The sequence below is a fragment of the Glycine max genome, chromosome 12 (genome assembly GCF_000004515.6).
Source record: "Glycine max cultivar Williams 82 chromosome 12, Glycine_max_v4.0, whole genome shotgun sequence".
Classification (NCBI taxonomy): Eukaryota; Viridiplantae; Streptophyta; class Magnoliopsida; order Fabales; family Fabaceae; genus Glycine; species Glycine max.
The window spans coordinates 35,821,905-35,843,601 of record NC_038248.2 but is presented as its reverse complement, the minus strand read 5'-3'; the positions used below and the strand labels follow the sequence as shown (position 1 = coordinate 35,843,601).

Sequence of the window (21,697 nt, the reverse complement as noted above, 5' to 3'; positions counted from 1 at the left end):
GTGTTTTATATGAAAAAGAAACACACATCTATTGTGCACTTCAATGGTTGTAAGGTTAATAATTGTGAGAAAAAAAATCATTTTAAAACTCGAGTGAAAGCTAAAAAAATACTTGATCATGAAGTTATTGGGAGAATCTTGCTAACTATGCCCAACTTAATATATCATTTGTTGTAATTTATTATTAAGATATAATTTTCCCACACAGAGAGACGTTGAAATGAAATCAAGCACATACTTTATTATCTTTGGGATACAATGAATAGTAGCTTGTTTTATTCAAATGTTTCTAAGATAAAACTAATTAATTATGCATCTTATACGTTAGATCCCCATAAAGTTAGATCACAAACAAAATACTTGTTTATATGTGGTGGTACAGTCATTTCATAGTTGTTTGTGAAACAAATCATAACCCATCATCTAATGTGTTGAAAATTTATCATCACACGAGACAAGTTAAAATGTATTTGTCCATATTCTTATTGTAATTCCTTGTAGGATATAACTAATTATAATTAACATTAAACCATATTAACATGTACATTGAGTTTGGTTAGATTAATTGAGTTAGAAACTAATTGACCCAGTATCTAGATCAACTATATTTGGGTAAGTTAAAATGAACCTAACCAAGCTAGCTTGACTCATTGAAAAATTGAGTTGACTGGATTCTTGAGTCAATCCGAATTTGCTTACACCCGTAATTTTTACGTTAATTATGAAAAAGTACCAATATTAATTAAATATACTGATAAATTATATAAATTTTTTAGTCTTTTTATACCATGTTATCAAATTCAAAAATTTAGATAAACTTGTGAAAATTTCATAGACTCAACTCATAAACTCGTAAGAGTTTACTTCATATAAAAATTATAACAAAATATATATAAATAATATATCAATTAAACATTTCAACAACATAATAAAATAAATAATAAACTATAAATTTCACAACACTTGAATAATCAAGTCTAGTAATACATCATTACTAGATAATAACTTACAGAGGTAATAATAGCAATAAAACATTCTCATAAAGGGTTTGATGTTATTGGAGAACACAAATTTAATGTTGTTAGAGATGATGATTTTTTGATTTAGGAATAACACATCAAACAAAAATATGTTGAATCCTAAACACAACAAAAAATAACACAAAATGACCTGGATTTTAATCTAATTTTTTTAACTTATTAACTCGCTAACTAGGTGATAAACTCAAGATTCTATAAAGTTTGCATAGAGTTTACTAAAAAAAAAATTATTCACGAGTCAACTTGTAGAAGATATAAGTGATAAAATCGTAAGAGTTAACAAGTTTACTTGAAAGTTTTATAATCATGTTTTTATATGTATATATATATAATATATAATTTTTCTTACTTATATTACTTTTTTTTATTTTTCACAATTATATAAATTATAGAAAATTATTGTCTAAAATATTTTTTATGCACAGACATTTGGCAGCTCAGGAGCTGGTAATACTCAAAACCAATCAGGTAGAACCGTTTGTTTCTTAGAAGTTCGTAAATGATCAGAAGCAGAAAAGTAAAGGTGGTTATCACTACTTAGTACTAGTAGATGCAACCTCAAGGCCCACACTTGTCTCGTACTCGTAACACACGACATTTCACGTGGTCGGGTGCATGTTCTTCACAAATAAAAACGCCACAAAAAACACATCTTCTATATATGTTGGCATATGATATGGTCTTTTTTGTACGTGGCCCTATGCACCGATCATTACTCACCACACCACCGCTTTTCTGGTTCAAGCTCTTCCCAAGTCAATATCATTGTTTATACGTTTGTTGTCTGATCTCGGTGTACCCATATCTCTGTTGAGCCCTTCAGATCATATAGCCCCCATTAATGTCTAGAAAAGAACTCACCAAAATATTACTAAAGTCATGTGCACCTTTTGTCGCCAACCACATTACATACAAATCACCAACCAAGTAAAGTTAATTTCAAGCCTCCCACATGGTACGCCACCAGACCCCATCACCTATCATCAATCTCAATTATTAGTAGTACCATAGTCGGTTGACAATTACACTTTGCTATTTATTATGTATATTCATGGTTGGTTGACAATTACACTTTTGCTATATATATAAAAAAAAAGTATGGTGAAAAATTAAACGGAGGAGAGGAAAATAATTAAATCTGGTGGAACTATCTTATTAACTGTACATCATGAATCTCCTCCCTATGACCATCAATAATAATCAATGGGAGTCTGCGGACAAGTTTCAATTTCATGATGAGATGATACAGCTTCTTTAATATAATGTGGGGGCACAAAGGGTGGAGGAGTACACCTTAGCAATGCCCAATTAACACCTTGGAAAAAGGGGTGGTGCTTGATAGAGGAAGCACCCATTGTTGAGCCTAGCCTCCTCGAAGGGTCCTTAACCAATAGCTGAGAGATGAGGTCCTTTGCCGTGGGTGGCACGGAGGGTTCCTTAGGGAACTCCAAGGCTCGAGCCACAATGTTTGCTAGGGTTAGCTCGTTGTCCATTCCCCTAAAGGGCGTGACACCATAGAACAATTCAAATATGAATATGCCCAAAGTCCACCAGTCCACGGCACTACCGTGGCCCTCCCCGGACACGATTTCCGGAGCCAGGTACTCGTGGGTCCCAACGAAGGACATGGAGCGAACATCAATGGGCTCGGCCACAAACTCAGGCCCATTATGTTGGGCCTGCTTCTTCTTGCGCTTGCGTTTTGGGTGGAAACACGACACGGCGGGGACTATACAGCTGGGTAGTATGCAGGAAGACGAGGTGAACTGAGACTGCGAGGGATCCACGCGGGGGTCCTTGTGTGGGGTGTTTTTCTGATCCAAGATGATCTGGGGCGTTGATGTGGAATCATCACATTTTAACGAGAGGTCAAAATCAGTGAGCATGATGTGGCCGTCTGATCGAACTAACACGTTCTCCGGCTTCAGATCACGGTACACTATCCCCATCATGTGGAGGTATTCAAGTGCCACTAGCACCTCTGACGCATAGAACCTGTAGATAAACAAACACCACCACATCAACACTGGAATTGCAGAATTAGCATTAATTAACCACTTTGCTAAATAAATCCAAGTGGGACCAGTTCAAATTAGTTTGCCGGAATGGACATCATAGTATTTGTATATGAGTACGATTGGCCTCAATTTGGCAGAAAATTGCAATAATATCTCTCTATTGGCCAACATCACACATAGTATGTATGCATGCATAAGAATATTGGTTGTTAGCCCTATCGAAAGGACCATGAAGATCAGATCAGATCAGATCAGATCAGACAGGGATATATATATCGTCTTGTTGTTGCTTGTCGTGGGCGTTAGGGCGTAGAGTATATTTTAATAGGCTTATGCCCACACACTTGAAAGTTGAAGAAGAAAATGTTCATGACCACTGAATTTGCCATATGTTGCGCGTAATATTCTACATGCAATAACCATATGTATGTTATTAGTTTGATTCAAGAAGTTGTATGTTTCACATAAGACGCGCGTTCAAGTAATGACAACAAAAGGAAGCCGGAAAATACTCTCTTCATATCCAAAGATAGGATATTCTTATTTTGAAATTTCTTTAAACTAACTCCACTTGAAGATTGAAAGACTCCACATGAGGTAATCTTACTTAAGATGTAGATAGAAAATAAATATGACACTTCTAACAAAATTTGTCATTGTTAAAGAACCAATCCATTCAGCTGGATTTAACCTCAAGTAAAAAAATTCAATAAAAAATTAAAATTTCCTAAAACGTCACGAAATAGACAAGCTACAGACAATTTTTTTCCTCGTAAAAACAGGAACAGATGAAAGAAAAAAGCAAAAATTAATCACGTTAGGATACAGAAAAAGATGTTATAAAAAGGAGTTATAATTTCATTTACGCACTTTTTATAAAACACTTTTATGCTTTACTCCCCCGCCCCCTATTTCTCTCATAATTATAAAAACATTATACGAATAGAATTAGTCTTTAAAATATTAATTAATAGCACAGATGCAAACTCTAAGAACCAGATTTTGGAAGAACATATCCCAATAAGGGGGGACCACTGCAAGATTAATCTCCCATATAGTTTAAATAAAATAAAAATCCAGAAATCCCGCAAAAATTTATGGATTCGAGGATAAAGTGTATCAATTTCCCCTGAGATCACTCATGATTTGATTTTCCCATAAATTAGTATTTTTTAAAAAACGAAGATGAAAATCACAATAAAAATATTTTTAGAGGAGACACAATAATTAAAATTTAATACTGAAGAGATTGTAGTAGCTAGCAAGAGTTCAGACCTGAATATCCAAAGAAGACGAGTTTGGTACCAAAGTCATTAAAAACAGAGTAGAGTGGAGTGACGTGTATTGAACAGCAGCTGACCTAGGAGATGTGTCGTATTGACTTTTAAGAGTAGCGTTTTACCTAAATTGTAGGCACATGAAGGAATGATTATCCAATTATTATTTGCTTAAGCAACACACGTGGTGGCTCAGCGCAACACGGAATCGAACGGTTAAAGTAATAAATGAGTTCAAAAATGAATTGTAACGTTGACCTACCCACAATCACGTAGGTAAAATAATTAATCACTCTGTCGAATCTACCACTCCCAATTATGAAATAACCATAGATTATTGATTCATTAATCTTCCACCTATTTTACGCGCAAGTCACGTTCTCAAATCAATGACAATCACTATTGGATCAGGATCAGGATCTGTTACCGGAGAAGACAGTGAAGGAACCTGAATGAAGTTCCCGTCACTTTCATGTTTCATCGTCGGTTATGAACAGTTCTAGATTTCCACCTAGGCTCGCCCACACCCGATCCCACCCTCCTTCCTTTCAGTTTTCAGTTTTCAGTTTCACACTGTCATTCCACTCCCCCAAAACAGAAAACACTGAAACTAAAAGTAAATAACTAACCGTGTGTCTGTCTGAAAACACGTTCAGAGCCATATAGAGACTATAATTGTTAAGTTTCACAAAATCACATCCAAAATGTCATTTTCACTAAATCACTTTCAAAATGTCATGTAAAAAGTGTTAGTTAATTGAATAAGGTGCGTAAGTTATTATAAGCTCGGGCAACAAAATATTTGATTTTCAAGAAAAAAAAAATATTGTGATAAATGATATGGTAATGATAATGAATGAATGAATGAATGATGATACCTGACGGCGGGTTCAGGGAAGCGTTTGTGGGGCTGGCGTTGGCGGAGGATGTGGAGGTCGCCGCCGGGGCAGAACTCGGTGAGGAGGCAGAGCCATTTGGCGGCGTCGATGGTGGCGTAGAGGGTGGGGAGGAAGGGGTGGTCGAGGGATTCGAGGATTTCCCTCTCGGTCTTGGCTCTTCCTTCCTTGCTGCGGCTGGCCAGCTCCTTCTTGTCCATCACCTTGGCGGCGAACATCACGGAGAGGGACCCGTCGTTGAGTTCGGCGAGGTAGACGGAGCTGATGTCGCCGGAGCCGAGACGGCGGGAGAAGCGGAGGTCGGAGGGGAGGATGCGGCGGCTGGGGGACTCCGATCGGATCCGGTGGATGGCGGCCCAGCGTGGGTCGGAGGAGGGAGCGTGGGGCTTGCTGTTGGCGGGGAGGTGGGCGGAGGAGGAGGCGGTGAGAGTGGTGGTTTCGGAGCCGAAGCTGGTGCTCCGCTTGATGTCCGCGGTGGCGGTGGAGGCGAAGCTAAGACTCTGGAGGTCGTAGGTTAGATCGTCGAGCCATGGGTCCATTGCGTTGGGAATGGAATGGAAAGTGAGTTAAGTGCGTGTGTGTGTGTTTTTGAGTGTTATAAGGGGTTAGAGATGAGGAAAGTGAAACAAACGGGGTTCCCACTCTCACTCATTCCTCTGATTCCTATCGGGCCAAATGGAACTGCCACGTTCGCTTTCGCCCTTTTAGATATATAATAACATTGGGCTACAAAATATGGGCCTTTGCCTCCATATATTCTACCAAATAATTCTTTGCTTGATTAAATAAATTAAATGTCAACAATTCTTTTTTTAAAAAAAAAATAAACAAATTAGAGAAATAAATCTCATATTTATTTCAGTTAAAAGTTTAGGTATGTTGAATTTTGAAAGCTTCCCCATCAATAAGCCAACAAATGTTGGTTTAGTTGATAAAAAATAAATTCTATCTCACAAAGAAGAGAGTTTGATGTTTGTTGTTGATCTTATTAGATCTTATTAGTGAATAGTTTATCGAAAAGTATTTTTTGAATCTTGAAATTTCTTCTGTCCTTGGTGAGCATTTGAGACCCAATTCACCTAAATGTTGAGTAATAAAAAAATAAAAAAAAGGTTTATTTGAAGCAATCTTAATGGCAAAACTAAATTTTAACTTTGAGTATGTTTTTAGTGTTTATAAAATAAGAGTATTTTGATTTTGATTCCATTAAATTATTTCATTATTTTTCATCCTTCCAAATTTTGATATTACAATTTTTTTATCCATGTAAAATGAGTGAAAGTTGATTTTGGTTCCTCAAAAAAAAATTATTTAACTATCATCCATCCAAATTTTGAAATCATTGTTTTTTATCCTTAAACATTCATTTTAGGCATTTAAATCTTTTTAGAAATATCAGGTGTTAACATTGTACCTTGTGGGTGTCAAGTAACGAATCAATAGAAATAAAAAAAGAAATAATTTCGTTTTATAAGGATAAAAACATTTTTTACAAAAGACTAAAAAATCAAAACTCGTTAATTTTATAAAAATTAAAAACATATCAAGTCTAAATCTTATATAAAACAGTATTTACTTTCTTCCCTTTTCTTTTTCTTTCATTGCTATATACATTATGAGTAGGTGGGGGCCGAATATCATTATGTAAAGAACGTCACCATTTGCATAATGCTGACTGATCTTTATTGTGTAGTAGGCACTAACCGAAGCTTCCGTTTCCATTTAATATGCATGCATTGGGTCATCGTTTTCCTTTTAGATCGAAGACCGATATAATATGGTATGCATTATACTCTAATTGGTCTGTGTCAAGAGAAATCTAAAAGCTATTCTGGTTATGATGATGAGTCATGTCCAAATTCAAGACCCCTCTCTGTTCATGTGATCATGTCAATTGGATTGGAAATTCAACGTATCAACAAATTATCACCATAAAAGACAGCCACTTAAAACCACCTGACCCTGCCCCAGAGCACACCACCAATGGGGGGTCCACTATTGCCTCACCACCATTGACGCGTTAATTGTGATTAATAATTATTAATCTGCAATGTTAGTTTGTGTTTATAATAATATCACCTTATAAATCATAGTTTTGTTTGAGGTGTTCCATGGAGAAACACAAGTGGTAGACACAAATTTGTTTTGTTCGAATGTCTTCATATATGGTCAATTCCTCCCATAATTTAGAATTTGATTTTGGATAAACCATATCCCCTTTTAATTTGGTATTAACAGACCAAATGTGATGTTCAGTATCCGTGCAATTTAGCTAATTAATCATACTACGTCTCTGAAATGAAAGAATTTGATCCATCAGTTATCACCTAGTCCTACCTATGCAAGGTAGTTGAGGATTAGTCACCCATCACTTTTTATATGCTGTATATACAGATTGCACCAAAAAAATAAAAATATAATAAATGACGTATCTCTAGATTAATACAGGTTTCTCTTTAAAGAATTAACTCCGGACAAGTAGGTTAACGATGCGTAATTTTGTGATAGAAAGGTAAATACATACAATTTTCGTTTAGGATATAAGGTTTGTCTGAATAAACACTTACTATAAGAATAAAATAAAAGAGATAAAATCAATTATTTTTTTATAAATTAAAATTAATTTATACATAAGTTAAAATTAGCCTTTAAAAAAACAAGATTTTTTTTTTTATATAAATAAGGACTAATGTTTCAACCCAATCTATGTGTGGTATATTTTGGTTCTCTTTTATTTCTTCACCTCAACTGTTAAAACATCGTACAGGATATAAGTTAATTCTTCAACATGCACATTGAACAACAAACACTTTCTCTCTTTAAGAATAGTTTTCTTGATGTAACATACCAAACTAACCTTAACATATAATGAATGTAGTTCGTTAAATTGGTTAACATGATATATTATGGTTCACATTTAAATGGACTAGACCAAGTTGAGTCACTTATTAAATGAATCATCATCATGTTTATGTCCAGTATAGTCTAACCCACTTAGGTGGTGAGTTGATAGATTAGTCCTTGCTCTAATAAAAACTCATAAAAGATTAAAATTTGTAAAAAAAAAATACAAAAATGATTGAAAACCTTAAAAATTAATAAAAAAAAAGAAAAAGATTTAACATAGAATTAGAAAATTTGCATGGACTATGAAATAGATAAATTTTAAAGAAAACTATATCCACATTACTCAAAATTACAAAAAAAAAACTCAATTAAGAAAAAAACACACACCAAGTAATAATAATTCAAATACTTAATAATCTTAACCACACATCAAATAGGCTTAAATAAATAAAAGTATAAAATTATACAATAATAAAAAATATTTTTTTAAAAAATAGACCACGAATTGTCTATTAACCCGTGGATCAAATAATCACGCATTTAATGTACTGACATATTAGTTCATTTTAATAACTAGTTTGATTCACGGATTAAATGAATTGTCGATGGATCCAAACCCATATACTCATATCTAAATATGAGTTATCTTTTGTGTTCAAGAAGCAACATAGACCTAAATGATTAGATGTTTCACCATGCTTCGCTTCCACGTACATTCATTTTTCTCCCACTAACAGAATAAAAGCTTTCAACAACGATTTCAAGGCTTATTTGACGACGGTTTCAGAATCATCTTTGAAATCACCGTCGTGGAAAATATTCACTTTCTACTATGGTTATCCAACCGTCTTAGTTTGGAAGATTTTTAAGACGATTTTCAGAATCATCTTAGAATGTCTTTCTAAAATAAAAAATTAAAAAATGTCAATACGTCAAACAAATATCATACTCACAAAATTTGGTGCACTTTTGTCAATTTCAGTTCAACAAATTAGTAATACTTAAACTATATAAAGAACAGACACAAGGAAAGTGTCACTTTAAGATATTTGAGACAAGTTAATTTGACTAATTAGTTGTTCATGTGTCTGCATTAATGTGTAATTTTAAAAGAAAATTGATTTAATTTACTCATTTATAGGCATAAAACATGAAACATATTAAAGAATTGAAACTTTATAATCCATTTCCGTTCCACCCCACCCCTCTAAATCCCAAAAGGAATATGCCTCTTCACAAAGAAATCAACACAATGAACAGGCAAAAATACAAATTTGAAATCTTAAATAGTTCAATTATATGATTATACCAATTTTCTTCTCTTGTAAAGAACAAAAAATAAAACATACAAAAACGTTACCAATAGGTCCTGCAAGATTTAAACTTCCATTAACTCAGCTTGCGTGAATAAAACCACCACCTTTTAAGATTCTTTCCTTCTTAATCTCAAGATCAGGTTTGTGGTCTCTAGACAAATTGTATGCCTACAGAAAACAGACATAGTAGCAACAATGTAAGTTATCTACAAGATTTGTAACTAATAGAGACTGGAAATATTTAGTCTACAAAAAATAGACAATCCATACTCCATGCCTCAAAAAGTTCCAGAATTCAAACAGTTCTTCCCTGTTGATCTTCTCAGCTCTCAACCTTCATTTACGACTCAGAGCATCAAATAGTTCTAGAGCAAATTCCTTTGAATCCTTCATACCTTCACAATAAATAAAAATTCAAATACAACATTCTTTAAGCTAACAAAAAAAAAATAGTAGCAAGCAAAAGAAAAAGTATATATACAAAGATTGAAGTTTCTTTGCACCTCATTCCAAGCATCAATGCCACTGGATCTGTTGTTGAAAAGTTCAGATCACGAAGCACTTTGTGTGCGCCAGAGTTGAGGAAGACGAAAGCATGGCCAATGTCGTTTTGAATCCAACACCGGCGACGTTCAGAGCAAAGGAAGACGAAAGCGCACGCGAAGCATAGCCGTGGCTCCACAAGAACCGCCACAACTCCTACGAGAACTACCTGGCCTTCACAACCGCCTTGGCTTTCAACTCTTGCAACAACTACTGGAATCCTCTCACAAGCTCCTGTGATGCTTGGTTGCAGAGGAAGGAAGATTTGGAATTGAGAAAACCCTAAGAGGAGCGCGCTTGAGTACTGGATGCGACGCTTAGGCTTTTTAAATAAGTTACATTGAATACAAGGACGGTTACCCAAACCCATCTTTAAAGGCGACCTATCGATGATGGTTTTGACTAAAATTGTTGTCGCTTTGAAAGTGTTTGTGATAGTTTTATATAAAACCGTTGTTAACGCATCCAATATTTATAAAATTATCACCGCTTGCTAGAACAACGACTGTTTTGATACAACCGTCGTTGTTCCAGCATCGTAAAATGATTTATTTGTAGTAGTGTCCAATAATATCCAAAATAAGTAGATCTCTTTAAGTATATTTTCTTCATTTCAATATTTAGAATTACTAAATCATTAGAATCGATCTATTAGTAGAAGATTTGAATAGTATATATGGGATCTTAAGTTTAATACTCATTATTGTCATTGTAAATAAATATTTAAAATTGCTACTTATTTAAATATCAAAAATACTTATTGCCTGTTGGTGTCTATCAACTTTGTTGAGCCAACCATTGTCGTTCGAGCAATTGTTCTAGGTCACTGAAACTCCACCCTCATACATTATGGAATTAACATTCTCGGTTCAAACATGAGTTTTGTATTGATGAAGCAATGTGTAGCTATCTTAACTTGCCAAACCGTCATGCTAAAAAACCATTATGTCAAAGATTAGGTCAATTAGCAATATATTTTGTATAAAACTTTCTTATAAAAAATATTTCGAATGTCAAATAATTGATCATGACTAGAGGAATAAACAAAAAGGTATCACCAAGTCTAATTATTTGAGTGTATCAACTACTTCGGGTGGAAATGGATAAGGGAATTTAGGCTTTATTACCTTGATTAGAATTTACCAATTTCTCAAGTTTAAAATTAATATTTAAACCCTAAAATTTGTTCTTATTTTTTTGTTGTTGTTGACAACATTGTTCTTAGTTAGAAGAGGAATATATCACCATCAACTTGCATGACTTGTTTCAGCTTAATCAAAAGTCTTAAATTAGAGTCTAAAATAAGTAACCGTGTTAAATACTTGACGAGAGAATTTTATTGTGGTTTAGACAAAAAAAGAAGTTAAAAGAAGATTATAAAGAGTATTTGAATTTATAATAATATCAATCAAGAGTAATTTAAGTTAGTCAGCTTGTCTCTTCAAAAAAAAAAAAAAAACTAAGTCAAATTGTTAGACTTCAATTTTTGAAACTACTTAAACCCGATCTTTTCTTTTAGGCCCAAAGAGAGAGACAAAGACTGTTACACAGTGATTCATGAAAGCCTGGTCTGTCTATTAAATATACATTTCAAACATGTCTGCTTAATAATTTGAAGAATAACATTCCATGCTATGTCATTCTAGGATTATTCATAGATCAATCAAAGAGAAATATTAGTTACACATTTTCTAACACACTTTTTAGGATTGACTGAAATTTATTGGAAATTATAATTTTTATAGGTCCTGTTTGTTATTTAATGACTATGTCTCTTAATTTTATAGTTTTCTATAAATTCAAACCAATAATAGAGTATGTGTTAGAACTCTTTAATGAGGGTTCTTAAGCTCAAAAACCATTATTTACCAAATTTATCACTATACATGTTAAGGAGATTTCCAACATGAAAGTTGGGTTCCTCCTCAATAACTGCTCCCATTTAAAAAATAAATAAAAATTTAATGTTTCATTCCATAATTGATTGATAAAATATATTTAAGTGGAGTTTATTGTTAAACTCACAAAAGTGGCTCAAGAACCCAAAGTGAGATGTATCACTAGAAAAAAAAGAAAAAAAAATCTACATCTTATATGATATCATGGATTCACAACCAGTGATCCAAGAATCCAAAATTAGTTATACCATTAAAGATGTTCTTGAAAAGTGTGCTGCTATCATTTCTTATCAAACAAATTCAATACAAATTGAAAAAGTTAAATTATAAAAAAGAAATGTTAAAAATATTTATTTAAAAGCATGTAAGCAAAGTTTAATTACATTGATAAAATAATTAAAATAAAAAATATATTTAAAAAATTCAGTTTTGAAATTTCTAAGAAAACAATATATTTTATCATTGATAACTTAAAAAGTATTACATGGCATCTAATATCGAGCAAAAAATTTATAGAAACTAATTTTTAATTAAATAAATAATAAATAAGAAAAATAATTTAATCTAAAAATTAATAAAGTGTGACAAAATGAAAAAAAGAATACTTTAACTATATGTAAAGGTTACTATACTCTAAAAATCATAGTTTTAATTCATAATATACGAGTAAATCATTTAAAAAATAAAAAGATTGTGTCAAAGAAATAGAAAGATAATGCACTTTATTTTATTTTATGAAATTCCCCAAAAAAAATGTTAGAGAGATGGGCATAGAAGTGAAGTGAAATACCAGAGGATTCTAGGAACTACTGGACAAGGAAGCAAGAAGGGGCATGCCATGATGCGAATATGCGATATGAAATTGTGACATTGACGACAAGGCGTGTAAAACTGAAACTTCTATATCATCTTCAATCGACAACTCTAGAAATAATCATTTCCTCTGCAACACCCTTCGTGCAAAGCAAGTATCTCCTCTTTACACTGCGTGAGCCTGACTTCTCCCAATTTCTTTTGCTTTGACTTTTCTGTTTCTTTATTTATTTATTTTTGTTGATAATTTTAGTTCATTTTTCCAATCAATTTGTTATTTTGCCTATCTTATTTGTTGTTAATTTGCTCCTTGTGATAGCGTGTGTATTTCGATGGATCCAATGTTTTTTTTTTTTAATTGTGTCCGAACATACGTGTTGGCTGGTCTATTTGATATAATTTAATGTCTTGGGAAGTTACAAAATAGTAGTATAGTATTATGGTATTTGCATAGATCAGAGCAGCCGGCTAAGGATTAGTTAGTTGTACTCAAGGACTATCTAGTGTGAACTATTGTTTGTCTTTTGATGTTGATTATATTTATTGAAAAATACTCAAGTCTTACATTAGTTGTCTCACTTATTGGAGTGCAGTTTATATATTTATTGGACAATTTCATGCTAATTGATTTTAAGATGAAATCTAACATGGTATCAGAGCAATCAGGTTTTGGGGACTAAATCGACGGATAGTAGTCAAGAACTTTTTTTTTTTTTTTTTTGTAATGGACCAAATTCATAGGTGGTGATGATTTTAGGGACTAAATCACTGATTTATTCATTGATTATACAATCCTGAGAGTGAGAAATTAACATTTTTTTTGGGGTGGGGGGGGGGGGGGGGGTGTCCTAACTCCTAATAGGGGTTATCTATCTGTTGTTAACAGCAAGGTAGGTATGAAGTATGGAAATATGCAGATTAGGATGTACTGTTGTGACTGAAGCATTCTATTGAGTGTTGATTCAATTTGTCAGAGAGGCCTTTGGTGGTGCTTGTCATTTGTCAATTAGTTTGAGAGACATATTTTTTGAAGCATTCCATTGTTTATGTAATGCTTTTCTATTCTGTCAAAATAAAAATGTAATGCTTTTCTATCCTGCCAAAATAAAAATGTAATGTTTTTCTACTATAGCATCTTATATGTTATCTCGTTATATTTGAATGTTATTTATGCTAGATTTGTTACATTTGTGTGAATTTTTTTTTGTTCTGGGACAATATTAGTGAATTAAATGATATTTGTTGTTGGTCACCAAGTACAATTACCCACTTTGGTTGAGTTGTTTTTATGTTTAGTACTATGGTGCTGCATTTATATTATATTACATAATGCTTAATCATTGTCATTTCTTCTCTTGTTTTCATGCTTGATTTAGCTTCATGTTTTGTTTCTCATGCCATATTTTCCCCTTCTTTGTTTGTAATGGGGAAAAGCATTTGAGATAATGTGAAGCTACTAGTAGTTATTACATTGTGCGTGATTACACTATGCAGAATGACAGAACCACCGTTTAGACCACGAGAGAAACTTATTGAGAAGCAAAAGTATTTCCAGAATATCCATAAACACACATACTTGAAAGGGCCATATGACAAGATCACATCTGTTGCAATACCACTCGCATTGGCAGCAACTTCGTTGTATCTGATTGTAAGTAATTTGTTTGTTAATCACTTTCCAGAAAATTTCATATATATAATCTGTATTGACTCTGTCAGATTGAATATATGAATGAGTCTCCTTATTTATGGTGCAATACATTTTTAACATTGGTTTACGTCCTTAATTTGTTCAGGGAAGAGGGATCTACAATATGTCACATGGAATAGGGAAGAAAGAATAAGTTTGGTGCCTTAATAAGTTTTTTAGTTTACAGACTTTGATCAACAACGGAGGTTCAAAAGTGGGAATGAAGAGAATAGGGTTCTTTCTTTGTTTGATGTAACTATTAGTGATTTGATACTTGTGTGTAATGACTGGAAAAGTTCATGTTTATTTTGTCCGTGCTTGACTTTTGTTATACAAGGTCAAACGTTTTCCTTTACACTGCAAATTGCAACCCCTACAGACCCAATAGAATAAAGATGGCTGCAAAGAAAAAACCCACAATAAGCAGGAAAATTATCCGCCAGTATTATTGAAGTCTTAAAAAAAGGATACAATAAGAAAATAATTATAAAAGAGGAGGGGTATAAATAGAAAAGAAAGAGTGCAAAAAACAATACCCAGCATTACTTACCACTTAGTTTATGATCACATCATTTTATGATTTCTCAAGTTTGTCCTTATCCAATATCTGCACACAGCGATGCCCAAAGTTGAAGCAGAATACTATAGCAAGTTAGCAAGATCACATCGTTTCTAGTTGATTACTTGTTGAGATTTACTACATCTCTATGTTTTTATGGTGTGTTTTTATTTTATCTTCTTTTACACCGGTTTGAGACCCATTTTTACATTTCAATTGCTCCATTTTATGCACTCAATTCATTTTTATCTTTGTTTTCTCTGGCCCAACCTAATATAATGCTAGTAGTTAATTGATATAAAGAAAAACAAATTTTAATTAGGATTAAGTATGTTTTTAATCCTTTAAATTTGGGTAATTATTTTTTTATCTTTCAAAAACAAAATTGTTTTTATTAGTTCTTCAAATTTTTTAAAAGCTATTCTTAGCTCCTCTTTGTTCATTATATTTATAGTTTCACATTTGTAATCATTTTTAACCTTCAAAATAAATATTTATAATTTTTTTTTAAAATAATTTTTGGCGATTTTAAATTGTCAAAATATTTGACTCATGGATTGGTTGTCATTTTTTATACATATTTTTGTGGTTTTGAAAGAAGAAAAATAAACACATGAATGTTGAACTGTGGTGATTTTTTACATATTTTGACAAATTTAAACTGTTATAGATTATTTTTGAAGAAATTAAATTAAAAAAATTCTTGGCGGTGAGAAAACTGCCATAAATTGTGACACCATTAGAGAAAAAAAAGAAATAAAGAGATTAAAAATAGTTTTATGAAAATTTGAGTGACTAATAAAAATAATTTTTTAAGGACTAAAAAAACAATTAATCAAATTAAAAGGACTAAAAAAATATTTAAACAGTCTAATTACTTCAAGATATTTGTTCTTAACATAATTTGTATGATTATTGTATCTTAAACTGAAATAATTTGAAATTATATTAAATAGATGTTAGAGTATTTTTTTCTAAGTAACATTTTAAAAGAACATGTTAAACATGTAAGATATGTGATAAAAAAAAAGGCAATACAGGTTGTGTATTGAAAAAAGCCTTGTATAAATTGAAACAAATACCAAAAGTATGGATATTACGGAATTCCAAGAAAATATGGTAAATTGCTTTGAAATTAATGGTACACTTTTTTTATGCTTATTTAAAATTTCAACATGTGCTTGGAAAGTATTTTATCTTTTTTTTCTGTATATTGTTTTCTTGTATGATTAGTTATTTATAATTTTTTTTTTTACATCTTTTGAAAACTAAAAAACAAATTTTCAGAATAATATGATTTTTGTTTCAGCCAAAACAATAATATGATTTTAAAGATATGCTTAATTTTGGATTTCAAAATATATGTTTGAATTAAAGTTTGTCGCGGTGATTTTCGGATATCAAGCTATTGATTAGCGTTGACTCGCAATTTTTAAGATCACCACCGATCTTTTATTTTTCCGAAGAAAAGGGAGAAAGCTCGAAAAAACCCTAGTTTTTAAGAGATCAAAAGGTCCGGGGGTTGGTTACGCAAAGGGAAGGTACTAGCACCCTAAACGTCTATAGTACTCTATAGGAACCTCTTGCTTATTTTATCTTTATGCTAAATTAATTATTTGTTTGGAAATAAATGCTTAAGTGTGGAAAGATTAAAGAGATAGGTTTAAAAGAAAGGAGAAAAAAGTTTTTTTGTTTATTTTTATTGATTTGGAAAGACAAAGTCTTTTGCCTACATACCCGAATGGGATCAAAATCATGTAGTTCGGGGTAGAAAGTCGAGTGGTTGGTTTTGATTGATTTTAAAGTTCGAAAAAAAGAAGAGTTTAGGCAAGGTAAGAGGCCGAAAAGACATAGAAGAAATAAAAGAAGTGAGTTCGATTGATTTTAAATTAAAAAAAGGTTTTGATTGATTAAAGGTTGATTAAAGATTTGATTAAGAAAGAAAAAAAATAAAGATTGACCCTTTTTTTGAAATTTTGATTATGGAAAGTTTTTGGGTTTTGACTTTTTTTTTTTTTTTTTTTTTTTTTTTTTGATCTCTAGTTATGTAAAGATAAGTCTAAACGCGCCGGATCCCTTAAAATGACGTTGGATCAAGTGAGGGCCCTTTTCCTCGGATACGGTTCAAATCACATGATCGTCCTCGGCGGAAAACATAAAAATAAATGTGAGTGTCGGTGCAGATTCTCATTTTTTATTTTTATTTACATTGGACCTAGATACATTCTAATTGGCAATAATAAATAAAAATTGCAAATGCATCAAAATAAATATGCTAGAAGAAATAATAAAATGCATGAAATACAAAACAATAAATACATATGGTGCATAAAATAAATAAAGAAAATAGAATGCAAGACATAAAAATAAATATAATGCCGGAAATAAATAAAAAAATGAAAATAAAAATGCAAGACATAAAATAAACATGATGCTAAAAATAAAAAATGCAAGACATAAAGTAAATATGATGCATAAAATAAAAAATAAAAAATAAACAAAATAAAATAAATAAAAAAAAAATGCAAGACATAAAATAAGTATGATGCTGAAAATAAAATAAAACGAAAATAAAAATGCAATACAGAAAATAAATATGATACTAAAGAAGAATGCGAGACATAAAAATAAAAATGCAAGACAAAAATAAATAGGGTACATAAAATAAAGAAAATAAAGGTGCGAGACAAAAAATAAATATGATACTGGAAAATAAAAATGCAAGACGTAAAATAGATATGGTGCTGGAAAATGAATAAAGAAAATAAAAATGCGAGGCATAAAATAAATATGATGCATAAAATAAAAATAAACAAAATAAAATAAAAAAAAAATACAAGACAAAAAAATAAATATGATACTGGAAAATAAAATGCAAGACGTAAAATAGATATGGTGCTGGGAAATGAATAAAGAAAATAAAAAATGCAAGGCATAAAATAAATATGATGCATAAAAAAGTGCAATAAAAAAAGAATAGAGAAGAAGAAGGGGGTGCGGAAGTAACAGGGAAGTGCAGAAAGTAAAATACTAGAAGAAACAGAAAAAAAAAAAAAAAAAGAAATGGGCTCAAAATAAAAGAGGTGGGCTTAACAGATCAAATCTGAATCGTCAGATTGATCGAAGCGTCCAGATTTGATCATGGGGAGACACGGTCTTAGCCATTAGATCTTAATCAAACGTCACAAGAGAAGAAGAACAAAGTAAAAACCAAGAGGTGAGACGCATCTGATCAAAACAGGGGATAACATTGGCCGTTAGATCTAGGATCTAACGGTTCAACCCTGATGGTCCATGGGGACACAGAGATCCGCGGGCACCATAGTCTTGGTCATGGCAGCAGTATAAATTAGAAAATAAACGCAAAAATATCATAAATCCAACCTCTTTCTCTCTCTAAAACGCTCAAGAGCTCTCTTCTCTCTCTAACACACACCGCCGGAAGTTGTTTACCGGCGCAGTGGCTGGCTGCCATGGGTGGCGGCGCCGCCGCGTCGGAAAAGAATCTCCCCCCTTTTTCTTTTTTTTTTGTTTTCTTTTTGAAAAAGAACTACACGTTGTGAATCCCCTTTTTTCTAGTTCTCAAATCCACAGTTATTTTTTGAAAAAAAACCAATGCCGATAAAGCCTAGATCTAGCCTTGAATCTTAGAAAAAAGTGAACTACCTTTGTCCTTCTGTTATCGTTTAAGCTTCAGAGTAAAACGGTTACAACTTGGGTTGTGTGGGTGTGGGTGTTTGACGCGGTGCTTGTGGTTGGTGGTGTTTGGTGTAGGCTTGGCCGATGGTGGTGGTTCTGATGTAGGCTTGGCCGATGGTGGTGGTTCTGATGTAGGCTTGGCCGATGGTGGTGGTTGGTGTAGGCTTTAGGCCGCGTGAGTGAATGGGTTACTGTGTTTGCTGTGTTGGTGGTTTGCGGTGGCTGTGTTGGTTGTATTGGTGGTTTTCGGTGGCTGTGTTGGCTCGGCCGATGGCTGGGCTCGGCCGCTGGTGGTGGTTCACGGAGGAGGAGAGGGGCTGAGTGGTGGCTAGTGGTGGCTTGGCTGTTCCGTCATTCTGACTGTTCGCATTCACCTCTCTCTCTCTCTCTCTCTGACATGCACAGTAATTAATGTAGCATTTAAAGGACATAATTAGGGTAAAAAAAACGAAGAGCCCCTCTGGGCCTGGACCGAGAAAACCGAAAAGAAAAAAGAAAAAAAGGAAAGGAAAAGGAAAAAGAAAGAAAAAAAAACAAAATATAAAACAGCAAAATAAAATAAAATAAAATAAAAAAAATAAAATAATAATAATAATAAAAAAAATAAATAAAGAACGAAAAGAAGATACTAATAAAGATATTAATAAAAAAACGGAAATAATAAAAAACACTTAATAAAAGGAAAAGAAAAGAAGAAAATAATAACTAAAAATAAAAATAATAATAATAAAAAAGGTAAATAAATAAATAATAATAATAAAAAAGGGGCGTCTTCAAAACAAAAATGAGGTATTTTAAAATACCTCCCTGCCGAAATTTCATCTGAAATGATGGAAATTTCCGGCTTAAAAGACGAGAAAAAAGAAATAAAAACGGGTCAAAAATGGGGTATGACAGATGCCCCTATTTAAGTCTCTTCGTTACGGAGATTTAAAAGTGAAACTTTTAAAGCGACGGGTCGAAGAGACTTAAATACAGAGTACACCATTTTTGACCAATTTCAAACTACAAAATGCTATGAATGCACTGTTATGCATGAGATGTTGTGCATGATCTGTTATGCATGTAATGTTGCGAATGCTTGCGATGCAAGTATGAATGCAAGACGAGGAAAATGGCTCGACCGGGAACAACAAAACCAAATGGTACCCGATTTCGTTAAAGAAAAGGGGTCCGACTGGGGATCACACGGTTTTACTGGGGATAAGTGTCAGCTGTTCGGGTTGACGACGAACTGCCACTGACGACAAAGGGACAAAGATAAATGTCAGATGTTCGGGTTATTGCCGAACTAATCAACTGACAAAAAAAACAAAGATAAATGTCAACTGTTCGGGTTATTGCCGAACTAATCAACTGATAAGAAACAAAGATAAATGTCAACTGTTCGGGTTATTGCCGAACTAATCAACTGATAAGAAACAAAGATAAATGTCAATTGTTCGGGTTATTGCCGAACTAATCAACTGACAAAAAAAACAAAGATAAATGTCAACTGTTCGGGTTATTGCCGAACTAATCAACTGATAAGAAACAAAGATAAATGTCAACTGTTCGGGTTGTTGCCGAACTAATCAACTGATAAGAAACAAAGATAAATGTCAACTGTTCGGGTTATTGCCGAACTAATCAACTGATAAGAAACAAAGATAAATGTCAACTGTTCGGGTTGTTGCCGAACTAATCAACTGATAAGAAACAAAGATAAATGTCAACTGTTCGGGTTATTGCCGAACTAATCAACTGATAAGAAACAAAGATAAATGTCAACTGTTCGGGTTGTTGCCGAACTAATCAACTGATAAGAAACAAAGATAAATGTCAACTGTTCGGGTTATTGCCGAACTAATCAACTGATAAGAAACAAAGATAAATGTCAACTGTTCTGGTTATTGCCGAACTAATCAACTGATAAGAAACAAAGATAAATGTCAACTGTTCGGGTTGTTGCCGAACTAATCAACTGATAAGAAACAAAGATAAATGTCAACTGTTCGGGTTATTGCCGAACTAATCAACTGATAAGAAACAAAGATAAATGTCAACTGTTCGGGTTAGTGCCGAACTAGTCAACTGATGACATGAAACAGAGGCAAATGATGCACAAGCTGTTCATTAAAGAAATTGCCACTTGGCGGAGAGAGGGTGACATCTTTGGATCAGACACACTGGGGATGACACTTGGGGGGAAATAGAGGGTTACAAATTATTCATGATTGATTGAAATGAAAAGATAATTGAAGCAAGACTCATGATGGTTAATGCAGCCATGTATGCATGATATTGTCTTTATTGTATACGCATGAATGTGTATATGTATGAATGTCTGAATGACGACACGACTTGTATGACTGTATGGAGGATTGACTTGTATGATTGTGTGAACGATAGATTTGATGGAACAAGATTGGACAAGTAAGATTGAAAGTGACCCGACGTCGCATCACAAACACTCGGCAATCTTCAATGGGGATGATGCCACCAGGGTATATCAAAATAGTGACGGGGTAAAGCCCGCAGCAACTGATGGGGAATAAACATTTCTTGGGGAGAACGTGCCAATCCAAAAAAACATGGTAGAAGAGCTAGTGCTTCTGTGGTCATGCTTATTATTATTATTATTATTATATATATATATATTTTTTTTTTTTTTTGAAAAAAAAAAACAATTGACCACGTGCAACCTGCAAGGTTTATCCATTCTCAGGGTAGCTGTTGACGCACCCTTCACCTATTCACGAGTTCAAAGAAAAAGTGTTTTGTTGTTTGTGCTTCTCAAAAAAGACATGAAAGAAAATTTATGATTTTGAGAAATATTTTGTTTCAAATGCTACCATAAAAAAGGAAAAGTTTTATAAGCTGTATAAATGAGAATTCCAAATGAAAGGCAACAGGCTCAAATTTATTTGAAAGAGTGGTGACCTGCCAATGGCATGGCTCCACTGATCTTACAAAGTTTGGAAAATGGTAAATATAAATCGAAGGTTCATTGAACACAATAACCGTTGTTCCCTCTGACAACCTTGAATTCCACTGTTTGGATGCTTCAGATTCAGGGTCTCCTTGACATTCCATTGTGCCCCAAATGAATAAAGATCATC

The 21,697-nt window shown here is 33.0% G+C and overlaps 2 protein-coding genes across 4 annotated transcripts; one reads left to right on the top strand and one right to left on the bottom strand.

Moving 5' to 3' along the window:
• Nucleotides 1-2,169: 2,169 nt before the first annotated feature.
• Nucleotides 2,170-5,928, bottom strand: LOC100801347 (serine/threonine-protein kinase D6PKL3). Its single transcript, XM_003540181.5, has 2 exons — nt 5,214-5,928; nt 2,170-3,035 (listed from the first exon to the last, which is right to left on the bottom strand). Exons 1-2 carry the CDS (start codon nt 5,768-5,770, stop codon nt 2,231-2,233), a joined length of 1,362 nt encoding a protein of 453 aa, XP_003540229.1. The 5' UTR covers nt 5,771-5,928; the 3' UTR covers nt 2,170-2,230.
• A 6,662-nt stretch (nt 5,929-12,590) lies between these two features.
• LOC100800807 (uncharacterized) lies at nt 12,591-14,693 on the top strand. Of its 3 annotated transcripts, none has more exons than XM_006592677.4 (3): nt 12,591-12,803; nt 14,143-14,299; nt 14,445-14,693. In XM_006592677.4, exons 1-3 carry the CDS (start codon nt 12,685-12,687, stop codon nt 14,490-14,492), a joined length of 324 nt encoding a protein of 107 aa, XP_006592740.1. In that variant the 5' UTR covers nt 12,591-12,684; the 3' UTR covers nt 14,493-14,693. The 3 variants fall into 3 exon arrangements, with proteins under 3 accessions (XP_006592740.1, XP_003540228.1, XP_006592741.1); XM_003540180.5 differs by having other exon boundaries at nt 12,663-12,823; XM_006592678.4 differs by having other exon boundaries at nt 12,671-12,799.
• Nucleotides 14,694-21,697: the final 7,004 nt, after the last annotated feature.